General features: G+C 50.9%; 1 protein-coding gene across 1 annotated transcript in view; it reads right to left on the bottom strand.

The window, feature by feature from the left end:
- Positions 1–17,071, bottom strand: part of LOC104262838 (protein HEG homolog 1) — a 52,326-nt gene that overhangs the window by 20,863 nt on the left and 14,392 nt on the right. The window contains exons 2-12 of the mRNA XM_059820511.1: positions 11,653–11,928; positions 10,403–10,633; positions 9,733–10,026; positions 8,049–8,357; positions 7,325–7,639; positions 5,899–6,231; positions 4,646–4,954; positions 3,648–3,950; positions 3,444–3,453; positions 2,628–2,863; positions 1,752–2,090 (exon numbers count right to left, since the gene is read on the bottom strand). Coding sequence (XP_059676494.1) covers positions 1,752–2,090; positions 2,628–2,863; positions 3,444–3,453; positions 3,648–3,950; positions 4,646–4,954; positions 5,899–6,231; positions 7,325–7,639; positions 8,049–8,357; positions 9,733–10,026; positions 10,403–10,633; positions 11,653–11,928 — 2,955 coding nt within the window. The remainder of the gene's footprint in view (positions 1–1,751; positions 2,091–2,627; positions 2,864–3,443; positions 3,454–3,647; positions 3,951–4,645; positions 4,955–5,898; positions 6,232–7,324; positions 7,640–8,048; positions 8,358–9,732; positions 10,027–10,402; positions 10,634–11,652; positions 11,929–17,071) is intronic.

Genomic DNA, 17,071 nt, shown 5'->3' with positions numbered 1-17,071 from the left:
AAGCTGAGCAGGATAACCCATCTGTTCTCTTTATCACTCATGATTTATAAAACTCCTATCATCTCCCTCTTATACTCCATTCCCAACTAAAGAATACCCATCTTCTTCAGTCAGTTTGTTTTTAGACATAGTGAACTTCAGGCCTCTGCAGGATGAAATTATTACATTACATTAATTTGCAGCTTATCATGAACTCATCGATTGAAAACTTTGCAGTCAGGAAATCCTAAATGAGTAGCACGTCAGTCTGCAAAAAATTCAGATTATTTAGGATAAAAGGTGCCTTCAATCTTATAATACAAATTTCAGGATGTACAGCTAAGTTCAGCAATCTCTAAACATAAAAAATAAGGTATTGAAAATTTGGTTTATTTCTACAATTGACTTAGGTCATCATGAAACACTTCTGAAAGCATCACCCAAAAGAAAACAGTTAGTTAGGCTGCAAAAAAATAATGTGGCCATCAAAACAGGAGAGTTTCCCTGCTTAGGTTCATGGCTTTATTCTGGAATGATTTCCCAGATGGGTGGGGTCTGGCTTTGAGTCCTTTGATGAAAACATCCCCCTGCGTGTACTCAGAGGTGGCATTGCATGTACTAATGAGTGAGAGCTTTGTATACAACTGTATTGGGTTTGCATGGCAAGGTTCTAGTAGCAGGGGGGCTACAGGGGTGGCTTCTGTGAGAAGCTGCCAGAAGCTTCCCCTGTGTCTGACAGAGCCAATGCCAGCCGGCTCCAAGATGGACCCGCCGCTGGCCAAGGCTGAGCCCATCAGCGATGGTGGTAGTGCCTCTGGGACAACATATTTAAGAAGGGGAAGAAAAGGCTATGCAATTGCAGCTGGAGAGAGGAGTGACAGTATGTGAGAGCAACAACCCTGCAGACACCCAGGTCAGTGAAGAAGGAGGGGGAGGAGGTGCTCCAGGCGCCGGAGCAGAGATTCCCCGGCAGCCCGTGGTGGAGACCATGGTGAGGCAGGCTGTGCCCCTGCAGCCCATGGAGGACCCCACACCGGAGTAGGTGGATACCCAAAAGAGGCTGTGACCCCATGGGAAGCCCACGCTGCAGCAGGCTCCTGGCAGGACCTGTGGACCCGTGGAGAGAGGAGCCCATGCTGGAGCAGGTTTGCTGGCAGGACTTGTGACCCCATGGGGGACCCACGCTGGAGCAGTCCATGAAGAACTGCAGCCTGTGGGAAAGACTCATGTTGGAGAAGTTCGTGGAGCACTGTGTCCCATGGGAGGGACCCCACGCTGGAGCAGGAGAAGAGTGTGAGGAGTCCTCCCTCAGGAGAGAGGAAGGAGCAGCAGAAACTATGTGTGATGAACTGACCATAACCCTCATTCCCCATCCCGCTGTGCCGCTGCAGGGAGGAGGTAGAGAATTTGGGAGTAAAGTTGAGCCCAGGAAGAAGGGAGGGGTGGGGGGAAGGTGTTTTTTTAAGATTTGGTTTTATTTCTCATTATCCTGCTCTGATTTGATTGGTAATAAATTAAACTAATTTCCCCAAGTCGAGTCTGGTTTGCCCGTGACTGTAATTGCCGAGTGATCTCTCCCTGTCCTTATCTCAATCCACGAGCCGTTTGTTACATTTTTCTCTCTCCTGTCCAGCTGAGGAAGGGAGTGATAGAGCAGCTTTGGTGGGCACCTGGTGTCCAGCCAGGGTCAACCCACCACAACAACATAGATAAATATAGGACAATGTGAACATCCCCACCCCCAAAATGTATGCCAGGAGACACTAACTTACTTGTGAGATCATTTTGGAAAGAAGAAGTGGGTATCTTGGAAGAATGTGCGAAGAGCGTCTCCGTCGCAAAGCCCGTGAAGCCCCTGCTGCTGGTGGAGGCATTAGCCGTCCCGTTCTGCTCCACTGACACCGGCTCAACCAGCCTTGGAGAGCTGGCGGTTCCAGCATAGGAAGCGGAGCTCTCTGTGCCACCGGCCAGCGCGCTGTCTGTCACCGAGTGCAGCGTCCTCTCTCCACCACCAGCAGACGTGGATGAACTGTACACAGGATCAGTGATGGGGCTGGACATCCTTTCCTCGTCACTCGAGCTGCTTAGGGAGCGATGGCTGCTGCCTACAGCTGGAATAGGATCGAAAAGCAGGCATCTGTTTTTATCATCTCAGAGCAGAGAGCACTTGTGAGTTCTACAATAATTCTCTTTGGAAAGGCAGATTAATAAAATTGCACAGATAAACACAGATTAAATACAGATTAAGTAGATCTCATGTATCTATCACCTTAAATGTGGATTTAACACACAAAGCCTACTCCAAAGAAACAGGACTGTCCAAATATAGAGGGACAATCGGTACCGTTAGAGTCATAATGGCATATTTGTGTTATTTATAATTATTACACCAACCCAAGCAGGTAGTAGATGTCTCCTACAGCAAGTAGCCACACGTCTCATTCCTGAGACTTTTTTGTTAAGCACCAACAGCGGCAGATACACAACATCAAGGAGCAGAATCACCACCACTTACAAATCCCGCCAACGACATGTGCAACAGCTCTGACACGTGTTGGTGGTCATATCAACCCCACAGAAGAGAGGGAGGAAGAGGGACTGGGTTTTTTCCTAATTCAAGCGCTATCCTGGAGTTCAGAAAAACTCACTGGAAGGTTCACCAGCAGCTGAGAAGTAGGTGGAGACCCTGGATGAAAGGGTGACCTCGGGCTCTGGGTACCCCGCATGGCCAGACGAGACATGTCCTGCTCCAAGCCATGCCGTGGAGGATGGGAGGGGGCCGGTGCGATTCTCCCCGGCTGTGTCTGGGTGAGACGTGGGGCTTGCCACCACTGTGCTCCACGTGCCGTGGTTAACAGCAGCCCAAGAAGTCCCCTCCTCATGGCTGGAGAGTGCCGTCGATACGTACGTGGTCTCAGTAGGAGCACCAGAAACTGTTTTTCCTCTCTCTGGAATTGCAAAGCAGAGATATACATACATACATATATATATAAAAATATATATTTTATATATTAACAATACCTTTGAGGCCTCTACAGGGACTAAAATCTGAATATTTAAATTCCCACAGCAGAGCTGGCGCTTGGTGACCAACATCACTTACTTGCTAAGTGGGGTTCCTAGGGGATCTGTACTTTTCCCCTTTACACCAGAAAAATAAAACAGATTGGGGTGCCTGGCATTTCTGAAGGAGAACGATGGCAGGGAGGTAGGACCTGGTCTTGGATGTCCTGCAGAAAATTCTCTTGGGAGGACCAGGAGGTTTCAAACCAGCTCTGGTGGGACCCTGGAAGCAGAGCCAAGGCTGAAACACATGGTAACTGGGATATAAGGAAGGGCAAAGGGTCTGCTGATCCCTCGCCACATCTCATGCCAGGCTCTCCCGGTTTGAGGGCTGAGGTCAAGGCTCCATGGCAGTCTTCACATGTGGCCCAGAAGTGCTGCCTGACCATCTAGTTCCTGACACGAGAAGTGCTGCCCCAGGTGCTGTGAGGTGAATAACTTGCCAGCCGTGCAGTGCTCAGACACCCTTTGCTGTAAACCAGGCTTGCTAAAAAGGCAAATCTAGTTTAAAGCTAGAAAAAGGAAGGTGGGAGCTCAGGAGCGGGGCGAGGAGGAGGCATGCCCTCCATAGCAAACCAGGAAACCTCAAGACCCACCTGAAGCACTTGGTGAAGGCGAAGGCACTGAAGTGCCGGGAGGAAATGCAGGCAGCAGCTTTGTTGCAAGCTCACCGAGTCCAGCACCGCCCTGCCTCCCAGGCTCTGCTGCTGATGGGGACGTCAGAAGCGCCATGTCCAAGGACCTGGTGTGGGGTGAAGTGGGAGCAGAGCTCCCTGCCATGCTGGATGCTGCACGGGTGTCTGACAGCACTGTTGTCCTCTCCCCACCGCTGGTGGCCGTCACTGAACTGGGCGTACTGGTGAGAGGAGCATCAGGCAAGCGTCCTCCCGTAGCCGAGGTCCCTTCTGCTGAGAAAGGACAAAGCAAAAGGGATTTATGTGCACTAAGCTATAAAGAGATGGGCACGCTCTCTTCCATCACCACCCTTAGGCTGATGGCACAGATACAACGGGGCAGAAGACCTAAACTTGGAGAAAACTGTGAAGACACAACCCTTTCCTGTGCAAGGAAGTGCTGCTCACAGGAGGACACCCTGAAGAGGGCACTAGGAACAAGCTATGGGAGCGCCGTTGGGTTTGCTTCCCTTCGGCGCTGCTCCCTGTGCTGCATTCCAGCCGCGGGCACCGCGCACCCGAACCGCCACCCCAGCACCCGTGGTGAGCGAGGTGGGGTTACAGCTAACTCCCTGGTGCTCGAAACAAAGCTGGGCTGGGCTGTACGGGGACGGTAAATGCTGCATTTGCATCCCAGGGCAGGGGTCAGGAATGACCGGTGTTGCTTCCTGCTTGTATAAACACAGTCAATAGGGTGGTCTAGAAATAGGGTGCTGTCTCAGAAAACACACCAAATCTCTGGGCCAGACTGGTAGTTGTCTTGCAGTAAGGCTGGGTTTTTCTGCTGACTAAATGCAAAAACAGCTAATGCATGAAATTTTCCAATGCCCCATGCCATTGTCCAGCATCTTCTAGCATTCCCTCATTCCATACAGAGTGGATGTTTGTGCTTTATGGAAAGAAGCCCCACGGGGATCGTCAGAGCTCACCTGGGGAAGAACTTCCCAAAGCAGACTGTGAATCCGTGAGCAACGGGTCCCTGGACAGCGCTGTGGCACCTCTGCCACCACCACCCTGGGCTCCTAAAGAGGACTGGGTATGGTCAGGAGAGCTGATGGTTTCAGTACCAGTGGTGGAAATCTCTGTTGTTTGGGCCAGCCTGGTGCCGGCTGGCAAAGACCTTAATGTCCTCCCTCCACCCTTGGTGGCTGTTGTGGAAATGGAGGTACTGGTGGTGGGGAAATCGGTTCTTCTCTGTGTTGACAGGACACTGAATGACACATGTCTGCTTCCAGTAGCTAAGATGTGATAAAGAAACAATTCACATTTTTACACATGTGAAAGTATAAATAAACAGATGAGCTTTCTTCCAGTAACAGCCAGAGGCAGCAAGTACAAGCACAAGTAGAAAATATGAGAAGATGTCAATCCAGAGAAAATAGGAAATTTCTAAAGACGTGAAACCTCCTTACAGAAATTGGTCTTCTAAAAAATGTGGGGTTTGATGCTGAGAAAAGTGCTATTATATAAAAACTGCTGAACCACTACACCGTGCACTTGATTTCACCATTATGTGCCTGAGTGCACTCCATGCTGCTAGAACAAACAAATAATCATAACAACACAGAAAAGCCTGGAAATCAGTTCAGATAAGGCACAACGCTGAGCAGCGTGGAGGTCTTAGAGAAGGAGTTTGAAGAAATGGGGTCAGGGGGATCAGACCCCTTCAGCAGCGCAGTGGGGTCTAGGACCAAACAGCAGCATGAAGGACCTCAGAGACCACATTCAAAGTTGCCTTAAATTTGTTAAACTGGTTCGATTCCTGGGAAGCAGAATGGTCCAAGGGGTAGGACAGAGGGCAGGAACTGAAGTCCAGTCCCTAGGACTGCAGGGACATGATCTAATCCTCCCTTGCTTAGTTCTTTTGCCTATAAAATGGAGATAGCAACTGGAGATAGTAAAAAAAAAAGAATTGTGATTTGAAAGTTAATTATTTTTCTTGGCATAACAAAACTTTCCACACATGTGCCCTTTCTGTAAAAAGCGCAAACCACATTTTTTGGTCAAGCAAGAGCTGAAATATTTCAGACACAAAAATCACACTGCATCCTTCCAAACAACATATTCTGCATAGCTGTCACGTCTTTTGACGGCAGAAAAGAGTCAGGCAAGTGTAAGATACAATCACAGCCCTCCTTTTACGTACAAGAAAAATGGTGTTTCACTTCTAACTTGAGCTCACCTGGGGAAGGACCTTCCGAAGGAGAGTGAGAGCGTCTTAGCAAAGGGTCTGCCACCTGTTCTGTGAAATCCGTGGTTCCTCTGGACCCATGAACTCCATAGGTCTGTCTCACAGAAGACACGGACGAGGACTGGATCATGCCCAAGGTCCTGTACGTGCCACTACTGGACGTGGAGACTTCTGCTGCCCATCGGCTGCTGCCTGTGGCAGACCTCGGGGGCCTCCCGCCACTGCCGGAGACCGTGGCTGAAATGAAAGTGCTGGTGGGAGAGGAAGCAAGGGGATTTTTCTCTGTCGTTGAGCTGTCAGCTGGTCGGTGGCTGCTTCTGACACCTAAGATACAATAAAACCAGGTTTCATTTATGCATGTATACATTTGAGGGACTGTTTTTACAGTCTGTGTTTGTACGCTGTTCGTTGAGATATTGAATAAACCAAGTTCTCAACTTGGAAAAGGCGCTGCTCTGGGAAGAGGCGAATCCCCTATATTCAGGCACGTGTGGCTTACAAAAAGCCATGAAAATCACAACTTAAAGCCATGGTTTTTAACTGCAGGCTGTGCACAATACCCAATTTATGTATTTAAGGTGCCTTTGAGCCTGTTTAAATCAGGAGTATATACCTTTAACTTCAAAGTAAATCTAGAGGATGAGCTAAAAAAGGCCTGGTTTAGATTTTCTAGTGACAGTCCGGAGAGGCAAGCTGCCACCTCAGTGCTGGGCTGACGGCACGGCCGTGGGGCCGAGCCCCCCGCCACACCAGGCACCCAGCACCACACAGGGCCAGACACAGCCTCACCCATAAGACGCTGAGAAACACCCCGGCGCTCCTGGTGTTCAACCCAGCCTGATTTACCCCACCTTTAGCAGGCGTGCTGCCCCAGGGCTCTCCCAAACCGCAGGGCTGGGGATGCCGGTATTTCACCAGCTCACCGGGAGCAGGTGCTGCACTACGACTCACAAGTGATGGGCTTAATTGTGAATTAATGGTGAATGGTGGGGCAGAGCTCACTTGGGACCACTCCGAGGGCACGGGGCGAGTCAGCACTGTCTGGACTCCCAAAACGTCGCCTCTCTCACAAACCAGCCTGCACAATAGGCACAGCGCCAGGCGACGGCTGCAAATCCCCAGCAAAAGTGTCTCCGGCAGGGAAAAAGTGCCTGCAATTATTTCTAAACGACGGCTGCTTTTCCCAGCACGGGAGTTTCACTAGCAATGAGGACATTGATGATTTTCACTTTTTCACCCAAAAGCTGAGATCCACTCCCACCCTTCCCCCCAGCCCCGCTGCCAGCCTGAGGCAGCCAGTAATAAAAATACCCATATATCCAATAGCGACTGATGGCCGTATCTAAAGAAAAACAGCGCAGGGATGTGAAATCCCATCCAACCCCAAAGCAGCCAACTTTCAGACTAACAAATTTACCTCTGAAAGTACTTGCGGAGGCAGAGAGGGAGCTTGTGAGCAAAGGTTCCCGGGGAGGCGCTGGGAGGTCGGTGGCTTCCCGTGAGCCATTAGCGGGGTGTGTCCCAGCCCCCGAGGAGGAGAAGGTCCACCCCAAAGAGTTGGTGGGGTTGGTGCTGGTGGCAGAGCCCATTGTCACCCCAGCTGTGCCGCCGTTTGGGGGGGACTCCGGTGCCCCTGCTGCTATGCTGGGCATGTCAGCACCACGGGCGTCCAAGTGCAGCGTCGCCTCTTCTGCAGCTGGGATGCTCTTGGATTCGTAACTGCTGCTAAAGGCTAAAAAAAGGACAACAGAAATATAAAACTGCATACACATAAATGAAAACAACTGGGTAGGTTTCACATCGCTGTCAATAGATGTAGACAATTTATGTGTGAATATTCAATACGGAAATATTTAATACTGGGAAATCATTAAGACAGGGGAAAAAATGGTCTCTATATAGGAACTCCTGAAGTTATTGCTTGCAAAATTCAACTGAAAATTTTCAAGGAAAATCTATCCTCCTCTTCCAACAAGAATAATATTTATCCATACTTTCATTTCTGTGAAATGTTTTTAAACGTACAGAATGTGCCAAATACAATATTATTCCTCCTTTCTTTAAAATAAAAAGGATGTATTTTGTTTATAAAGAGTCTTTAAATAATGTTCTGAGTTATACAGCTAGCTATCAAAACTCACTCGTGGAAGCACTTTCCGAAGCAGGCAGCGAGCCTGTGAGCAGCGGGTCTGTGGCACCTCTGGCACCACCACCCTGGGCTCCCAAAGACATCCCAGGAGACCAGCTCCGGTCTGAAGAGCTGGTGATTTCGGTACCAGTGGTGGAAATTTCTGCTGCACCAGCCAGCCTGGTGCTGGCTGGCAGAGACCTTAACGTCCTCCCTCCACTCTTGGTGGCTGTTGTGGAAACGGAGGTACTAGTGGCGGGGAAATCCGAAACTCTCCTCTCCGTGGCTGAGACGTTGGATGGCTGGTAGCTGCTTCCAATGGCTACGGCACAATAAAAAAAACTGGATTTATATGTATGAAATTATAAACAGATGGACCCATTTTCTTCCCAGATGCTTACAGCGCACATACGGATATTAAGCATAGGAAGTTTTCAATCTGGACAAAGTGCTCTTTTGGAAAGGCATGAATCCCCTCGCTGCAGGAAGACTTTGCACAAAGCCCAGGGCTCGCTGCCAGGACAGTGCAGCTTCACGAGAGCTAGGGCGGCTCGGCCAGCAGGAAACCCCACGGGACAAGGACTGCGGGGACTTGCCTTTAAATCCCACCTTCGCTCTAAGACTGGTGGAAATCGGCCCAGGCTCTCTTAGTATTTTTTTGGAGCTTGAATATGGTATCAAACAGCAAAGGGGGGAAACCTGAGCACAGCCACCTTCCCATATGAGCCTGCAGCTCACTATACATCCCAGGGCTTAACAGGACACAGGGAAAAATGCTTAAGGAAGTGCAAAATCCAGCACAAAATAGGGTGAAACAACATAGACTAACCCAGCTCATCCGTGGCAGTGCTTTCCAAAGCCGGGTGAGAAGGGGTGAGCCGGCGCTCTGTGGAGGGCCTGGGGAAACGTCCCCATGCCAGGGCCACCGAGGAGGGTGCCGAGGCCAGGGGCTGAGCTGCGGAGCCGGACGCTGCCCTTCGGATACCCGACCTCAGGTTTTCTGCAGCTGGACTGCTGCTCCCAGCAGCTGTGGCAGAGGGAAGGGACGTGTTAATGTGAGAGCCCTGGGGATGCATTTGCTCCTGGCAAGCCCTGGGCACAGGATAAAGACTCAGGAATGCCAAGGTTTTCAATAAGTTCATGTGGAGTGGGGCAAAGTCTCTGTTTTTGAGAGCTCTAGAAATATCTGCTTGAGAAGCAAATAAGGAGAAGATGTGGAGCCCAGGGATCTTGGGTTTGTTGTCCCATACAGGTTGTTGGAGCACAGGCATCTCACCCTGTCTAGCCAAGAGCAAACCCCCGCGTGGCTGTGAGCATGGGTTACCAACCTCACGCCCCACTACAGCACCCCTCGGGTGGGACACACAGCTCAGGTGGGGCTGGGACCTCGCCTTTGCTCTGCAGCTGGCACTGAACTGGCTGAGACATTTTGCAGCTGCAGTTGCCCACCCTGTAGAAAACACAGTGATAAGGTCCAAAGACCTTTGGTTTTTTAAGTGGAAAACATTGGGGGGTTTTGACCAAATTATTTTTTCCATTGCTTTTTCCTGCTTTCGGCAGGGAATTTCAGCTAACCACCCAAAAAATAACAAACAGAGCGCATGCAAAACACAGCATCTTCTCTGTTTCAAGAAAACAAAAGCTATATAAAGGCTTTTTAAAGCTCTATAGCAAACCCGTGGGCCAGCAAAGCTCACCTCCAAAAGCGCTGTCCGTGGCAGGCAATGCTGTGAGCAAAGGGCTGGCGGAGTTCCCTGTGACATCCCTGAGGCGTAGTGCCACGTGGTTCGCACCAGTCTGGTTACTGGAAGCTCTGGGGGAGGACTGGGGCTGTCCCAGAGAGCCAGGGAGAGGGGTGCTGGGGAGGGGCCGCAGGGTCCCCCCACTGCTCCCCAAAGGGCTGGGTGACGCAGCCACGGTGCCTGTGGGAGGGCTGCTGGTCAGCTCCGTGCCCACCCAGCCGCTCACCGGTTGAGACGGACTGCGGGTGCCTGCAAGGCAATGGGGGAAAGCAAATGAGAGCACAGACACAGGCTGAGCTGCCCGCCCAGGATCCCCCGCTGCCACCCTCTGCCTCCCCCCGCAGCCCGCAGTCCCCTTGCCTGTACTCTGCCTACAGCAACTTCATGTTTGGGACCTGCACCGAGTAATTGCTAATTTTCAAGGCCAGGAGAAGCCACATGGATCCTCCTCTCCACCCTCATGCACGAAACAAGCCAGAAAACTGCCCTGAGCACATGGTGAGGATGGAGGGCTGGGTCCAGTGCACAAAGCTCTAGCAATGCAGGGAAGCCAGGCTTAACCGATGCCCAGTTTTTCCGGGGAACAGCATCCACCTTGTTCCCAGGCTGAACGGGGATGTCTCACCCGGGGAACTAGTCTCTGTGGAGGGAGGCAGCAGCACTGTCCTCGTTGCATTGTTGAACCCCGCCATGTCCCAGGCCCCACGGTGCCCGTCCGGTACCCTCTTGGCTGAATCGGTGCTGATGGCTGCCAAAACCTGTGGCACCCTCTCGGCAGCTGCAGGGGTGCTGGGAGAAGCCAGAGCCCTCTTGCCTCTCTCCCGGCTGCCCGCAGCACGGTGATGGCTTCCAGCAGCTGGAAAGTAACGGAGAGTCATGTTCCCCCTGGACAAGTTAACGTGACTCGGCTGGGGTGGCAGCAGCATCACCCACAGTGTGATGCACAATGCACTACCATGCACAATAGACAGGGTCACAGCAGCATCCCCTGTGTTTCCTCTATTTAACATAGAGCACATTGCAAGAAGAACTGCTGGGAACAGAGGGTTTCTGTCACCAAAAACTATCGGTATTTCAAAATTTGTCTTCATTTGTGCATGGCAAGAGAAACACAGATTTTTTTTTTTTAAACGTTAAAAATGTACAAGGCAGTAAAACTTATGCCAGGACAACCAGCAGCTGGTAGACTGGGCGTGCCAGCTCCATACCGTAGTGTGAGGAATGAAAAAATGAGGAAAATGAGGAATTAAAAAATTAAAGACAACCTCTACGCTCATATCTCAGCAAGACAGTTTTCATCTGGGGATATTAAGAAAAAACCTGAAATGGGGACAAGGCAATCAGCACAGCCTTGTCCTGCTGGTGTGGGAAACAGGCTTTGATTTAGTGCATACTTAAGAAAGTACATGACTTTACTCATGACCACATTCCCACCAAAAGTGGTGAAGATTATGAACAAGCCCAAAGGTAAGTGTTCACTTGCATGATCTCCACATGAGAACCTCAGCTACAAATCATGACGCAGCAGGTCAGATATTTCTAACTTGGGCACCCTTAATCTAGGTTGAGTTTGCAATGGGGTTCAGCTCCTCCTGGGAGGAGGTGTGGGGATGCAGGAGGGTCTCTGCTCTGCTTTGAGGTCTATGGGTGGGAAAAACTCTCTGGGGTGGTGCTGGGTGGTGAATAATGACAGCGGCAACTCCCAAAAATTACCTTCACTGTAACATTTAAAAAAAAAAAATCAGCTTTCCTGGGATTGGATTTCTTCAAAAAATCTGAATTTCTAGCAACAGGGTGAGAATCCTAACCCACTGGCTACGCTCGGTCTGTGGGCTGGGTAAGGCAAACGGGGACTCTTGTGTCAATAAAACTCACCGGGAGGATGGCTGCTCGTGGGCAGGCGGGTCGCTGTCCAGGCAGACGGGCTGTCTGGGGTCCCTGCTCCCAGCGGGGTGAAATCCCCACCGCTGGCAGGGGGACTGATGTGCCCCGGGACCCCGCTTGCTGCCAGCACGACATCGTGCCTGGCAGGCAACAATGCCTGCTCTCTGCTCCTGGCCAGCATCGTCACCAGCTCCATGCTGTCCACGAGAGCACCAGAAGTCCTTATGTCCGTGTCCGAACTTCTCGCCTGATGACTGCTTTCGATGACTGAAGGAAAAAACAAGAAAAAATTAAAATCCCATCAGTGCTGGACGTGCAGGCTCGGCTCATTGCAGTAACACCAAGGCCAAACTCTGATCTCATTTACACTAGAGAAAATTTTGCATAAACAAAACACAGACATAAAATTTATTTTTGGATTCACACCAGTGGAAATCAGATTGGTCTGTGGGGCCAAATGCTGAAACCCACCTTTATGTGCATTCAGTTCAGCACCCCCATGCTTTTTTGTGTGTTAGGAGAAATAAATCTTTAAAGGAGAGAGGAAAAAAAAAAAACCTTAAATGAATAACCAATGGAGATATGTGCAGTGTGGAGTCCATGGGACAAGTGTGTAGGTCTCCAGAGTTGATGGCCAGCTGGAGCCCAGCACAGCCCATGTGCCCCATCCCGAGGGCATGAAGGGAGTGCAGAGGACCCCACAGCTCTTTCCCTCTCTCCATCCAGCCGGTGCTTGCTGAATACCTGACCTCCAATCCCACTGCCTCCGGAGAGCCAGCGTGAAGCTGTCTGAGAACTGCAGGGCAAACAGAAGGGTTGGCATAACCCATCCAGGCACCATGAGGCACTGGGACAGAAGAGATCAACGGCTGGACTTGATGATCTTAAAGGTCTTTTCCAACCTAAACGATTCTATAATTCTATGATTACACTGGCCATCCGGGTGCGGAATCACCGCAAGGTGATGGACATTTTGGCATATCTGACATTAATGTCTACAAGAACATGAGAAACAAGACAGAGAAGAACTTGTGCATCGGCAGGTCCATTTTCTGTGAGCAAACATGGCCAAAGCCCCTGCTCCATCCTAAAAGTGTTTGGGTCTGCTCTCTTGCTCCTGCTGGAAGGCTGCTCCAAACTCCCACCTCTCCCATCATCCAGAATCGTTTTCTCATTTCATTAGAAAATGAATAAACACGTTTATGGAATAAATGTTGGTTCCCAAGCCAGCATTACCCTTTAGCTTAGCTAGCTCATCCCCTCCCTCCACTTGCTCCCCACTGTGCCAATGTGTAACACCAGCAATCTCATCCCCTCTTTGCACAAGTTTCTTCCATATTTCTACCATCTGCTGTATCTCATGGACCCAAAACTTACTTCTCCCAGGGAGGTCAACAGGCATCACATGCTTTACGGGATCTCCAAAAGCACACAGATGGCTGTGTGCATTTCTAGAATATAAACATGTCCAAATTGGGCCCTAAGCAAGGACTGAAGACGTTACTCAGTAGCGAACTTCTCGGCTCAATCATTAATGCTGACCGCTGGCAGCAGCACAGGACCCGGTGCAGTAGCTGTAGCTTCAGCATTGGGTCTGCCATCCAGCTTGATACTGCCTGGAGCAGAGCATCTACTGACAGCTGCCATGAGTGGTTGCAGTGAGATTTGCCAGGGGAATCGGGGTTTCCAGGACACGGTACCAGCCAGGGCTGTGCAAGGATTTCCCTGCACATCAGTCACGCAAAAACCAGCAGCGACTGTCTCTGCCCGACATTACAGCCCCGAGGCTTGGCTGGCACGACAGCCTCAAATGCTCTTCAAAGACCACAGCAAGTCAAAGCGAGTTCAAATCACGGCTGTGTCATCTGAAACAGCGACATCCCAGTTTTGCCCATCTTCCTTATAACCAAAACACCATCTCTGGGCTGGAATAGCCCATAGTATGCTCCACTCGTTGGGTGGGCAGAGTGGAAGCCTGGCTAGAGAAACCGCAATTTAGGGTGACAGAGTCTGAAGCCTCTCAAGAAACTGAGAAAAGTCATACAGAGGGAGGAACTCTCCCCACTTTGCAGCTCGAAGATCCACCAGGCTACAGGACGTACCCTGCCTGGCACGCACACAGCATCTCAAATCAGGGCTGCAGATGATACACGGGCAGTGGCTAAAGGCACCGCTCAGTCCCTGCCCAAAAGCTCTCATGTTCAAGGTTAAGCCTTCCACATCTGTCCTTGACCTCCAAGCACTTTCTCTAAGAAAGCTGTGCCTCGGAGAAACCCCCATGGGACACCTACTCCTCCTTGCCTTGCTTGTCTCCTCTGGGGTTGCTGTACCTGCCATGCCAGAGATGGCAATTTCGGGAGCAGTCTCCTCTCTCCTTCTGCAATAGCTTCAGTGGGAACTCACCAAGAAAAAAGACATATGTAGGTAGGACAGTCTGCATTTCATCCCAGGAGTCTGAGCACCATGAAGCCCAAGGAGACAAAGGCTGCAGTGGAGCAGAGCCCATCGGGTGCCTTTAAGACAGCCCTAGCCGTGGCTGCGGTGCCCACCTCGCTGAGCCCTCCGAGTAGCCACTGCTGTTTGGATCCTGCCCTGTCCCATGAGCCAGCTCCTGTCCCATGTAATAAGCTGCTTATTGTTGCCCCTTGGATGAAGGGATGCGAAGTCGCAGGGGATGCTCACTACACTCATTTGCAAGCCAATACCCAGCCTGTAATTGTAGCCTGCAAGTCCATTTATAGCTGCTCTGATGCTGAAAAATGTGGGTGTGCTGGAGGGCGGCGCACTGAATTTCCCTCCCTTCCCCTCTCGCTAAAAGCTTTCAGCTGTGCAACCCATGCTTACTGTGCCCCAGCAGCCAGCTTTGCTGCTCAGAAAAAAGGCAAAGCAGCAGTTGCCTAAAGAAACCCTTAGGGGATGAGAATAGACAGAGGGAAATTTGCTTTCTCAGGTTGCCAAGTCATTTGTCAACAAGCACTCTAACCAGGCACGCTAAAATATATAGCGGGGCACTGGAGCAAGCATTTAATTGTCACTTCTTGCAAATAACCCTGGAAATGCCAGCAAGCAGACGGCAACTGGTTTGAAAGTAAAATGCTGCTGTTTGCTTGTCTGGTTGTTGTTTGCCCTGCAAATCCACCCCGGAGTTTTCTCTGTCCTCTTTTGGCTCTGCAGAGCTGCTGGGAATAAAATGAACCAAAACCCTTCCCCTTACCGTGGGCGCCAGCAAACCTGGCTTTGAGTGCAGCCAGGGAGTGGACGGGCTGAATAAGAAGGTATTGTTTACACAGGCTTTTTAGAGTCATCTGGCATTTTTAACTCTGCCCTGAGAGGTACGACAGGGCCCGGTGCAGGGAGGAAAACCTTGTGCCACCATGGGCTCAGCTCCCTGGTTTGGTGGGTGCAGCGCATAAGCTGTGCTGGAAAATCCAACCCACAGCATGTAGTAAGGAAACATGAAAAAATCAGGCTGCTCAACAAAATAGGCATGAAGTCTCAGCTCATCACAGAGCCATCAAGCCTGCCAGAAGTGCAAGACAACTGCAGTCTCCTTTTTGACTTGCCTGCAGAAATTAGCCTTCAAAGATGACCCCCCTCTGGAGCGGATGGACCAGATGCAAACTTCTTCCAAAAAAATAAATGTGGGACCATCTGGCCTCCCCTGATGCATTAAAGGCTTAAAGCAGAAATTGTCACTAACAATTTCATCACATCCTAAGCTGCCAACTGCTTTCTGCGTTTTAACTCCATGCAACCACAGCCGCCAAGAGAATTATTTGACTTCCAGCACAAAACCCTTCTGCCACCCGCCGGATCGGTGTTTTCCTTCCCAGTTAAAACTAGCAGTGATGCTCACCAGACAGGTCGAGGCTCAGAGTTACTTTTTCTTCGCAAGCATAACAAGTCCGTGGCTTGCTGGGAGCTGAGTTATAATGCGGCCAGGACAAACAGATCAAGTTCCAGATGATTTCTTGAAGCTTTGGTTTTGCCCCTTGGCAGCCCGGCTGGATGTCTACCTTATGAGACTCCTGAAAAATCCTCTTTGGACCAGTGATTTTCTGTCTCCATCCCTGGGTGCAGGACGGGCCACGCATCGCCCTGGCCAGGAGGTGGCTGCTGCCGGGGCAACATCATGGTGATGCTCAAGGATCAACCATGGGTCAGCACAGCACCGAAAAGCACAATACTGTAAGTTTTCAGCAGTGGTTGTGATCTCTCATGGACATTTTAGGGCAGGGAGTGAGGTATCCTGGTAATGCCAAGGGGAGCAGGATCCCCACGGACAGGATTTGGCAGGAGCATCACAGCCAGCCAAGGCACACCGCGAGCTATCCCAGCCCCGCTGTTTTTCTGCAGAAGAGCTCTTTCTCCTCAAAGGGCAGAAAAATACTCCCTTGATCAGGGAACGCAAATTTAATCTGTGTTTGCACACAAGGAAAGCCAAAAGTGGTTCCTTGGCTGCCCAGAGCAGCCCTTCACCCCAGAGCTGTCCCTCCTCGGGAGGGTGGTGATTCCCCGGGGACCGTTCCTGGTATGGCCACCTATGCAGCGGCTGTTTTGCCAGGGCTATGGCCACCCCGGGAGCATCCCATGCTGAGCTGAGCGCGCCAGAAGCTAAAGCAGGCTCCTCCCAAGGACAGGCAGCTATAATTATAAAGCCCACATCTGTTAAGGTTGCATAATCTTAACATCATCCGAGGCTTGCGGAAGGAGAAAAAACTCATCTCAACTCAAGAAAACTCCTTGCCGGCTGTAGGAAAAGGTTAGGAAGAAAGGCAGGCTGTGAGAGAGGAGAAACGGGGAGCAACGCCGGGGCTGCCGGCCTCGCAGCGGGTGGCACGGGTGGCTGCCGGTCCCCGCCGGGGCCGGGGCCGGGTTCTGTGCTGTGTTTTGAACGGCTGCTGCGGATGTCGGGATCATGGGTGGAGGCCAGTTAGGAGCCAAGTGAGTTTGTGTGAACAAAAGCTACAGCCCTAAATCTGGAGCGTCCAGGGCTCTCTGGGATTTTCAATTTCCTTCCTTGTTCTTGCCCTGAAAGAAATAGTTTGAGGCGGGGGGGGCGGGGGGGGGGGGGGGGGGGGGCAGGGGGGGTTGAAATGGAGCTTTCATACTTGAGACGGGTCAGTTGAGCGTAAACACACTGATAATATTGCTTGGGGAAGGTCCCATGTGTGCACTAAGCACGGGAAGAATGCAAGAGGTTTTTAACCACATGTGGTCAACCCTTTTTTGCTAATTCTTTCGATATTAATAAAAGGAATTATTCAGGCTGGATGAAGAAAGGTGGCGAGAGAGGGTGGACGGGGAAGAGAAGAGGTGCAGGAACCCTGCCAGCGCCTCCTGCCCTGCTGTGGGGCTCGGTTTGGATGGGGTGCCCTATAGACGCATCCCCTGGCAGCGCCTTGCTCTT

The sequence above is a fragment of the Gavia stellata genome, chromosome 8 (assembly GCF_030936135.1).
Source record: "Gavia stellata isolate bGavSte3 chromosome 8, bGavSte3.hap2, whole genome shotgun sequence".
Lineage (NCBI taxonomy): Eukaryota > Metazoa > Chordata > Aves > Gaviiformes > Gaviidae > Gavia > Gavia stellata.
This window is presented reverse-complemented; position numbering and strand designations above follow the sequence as displayed.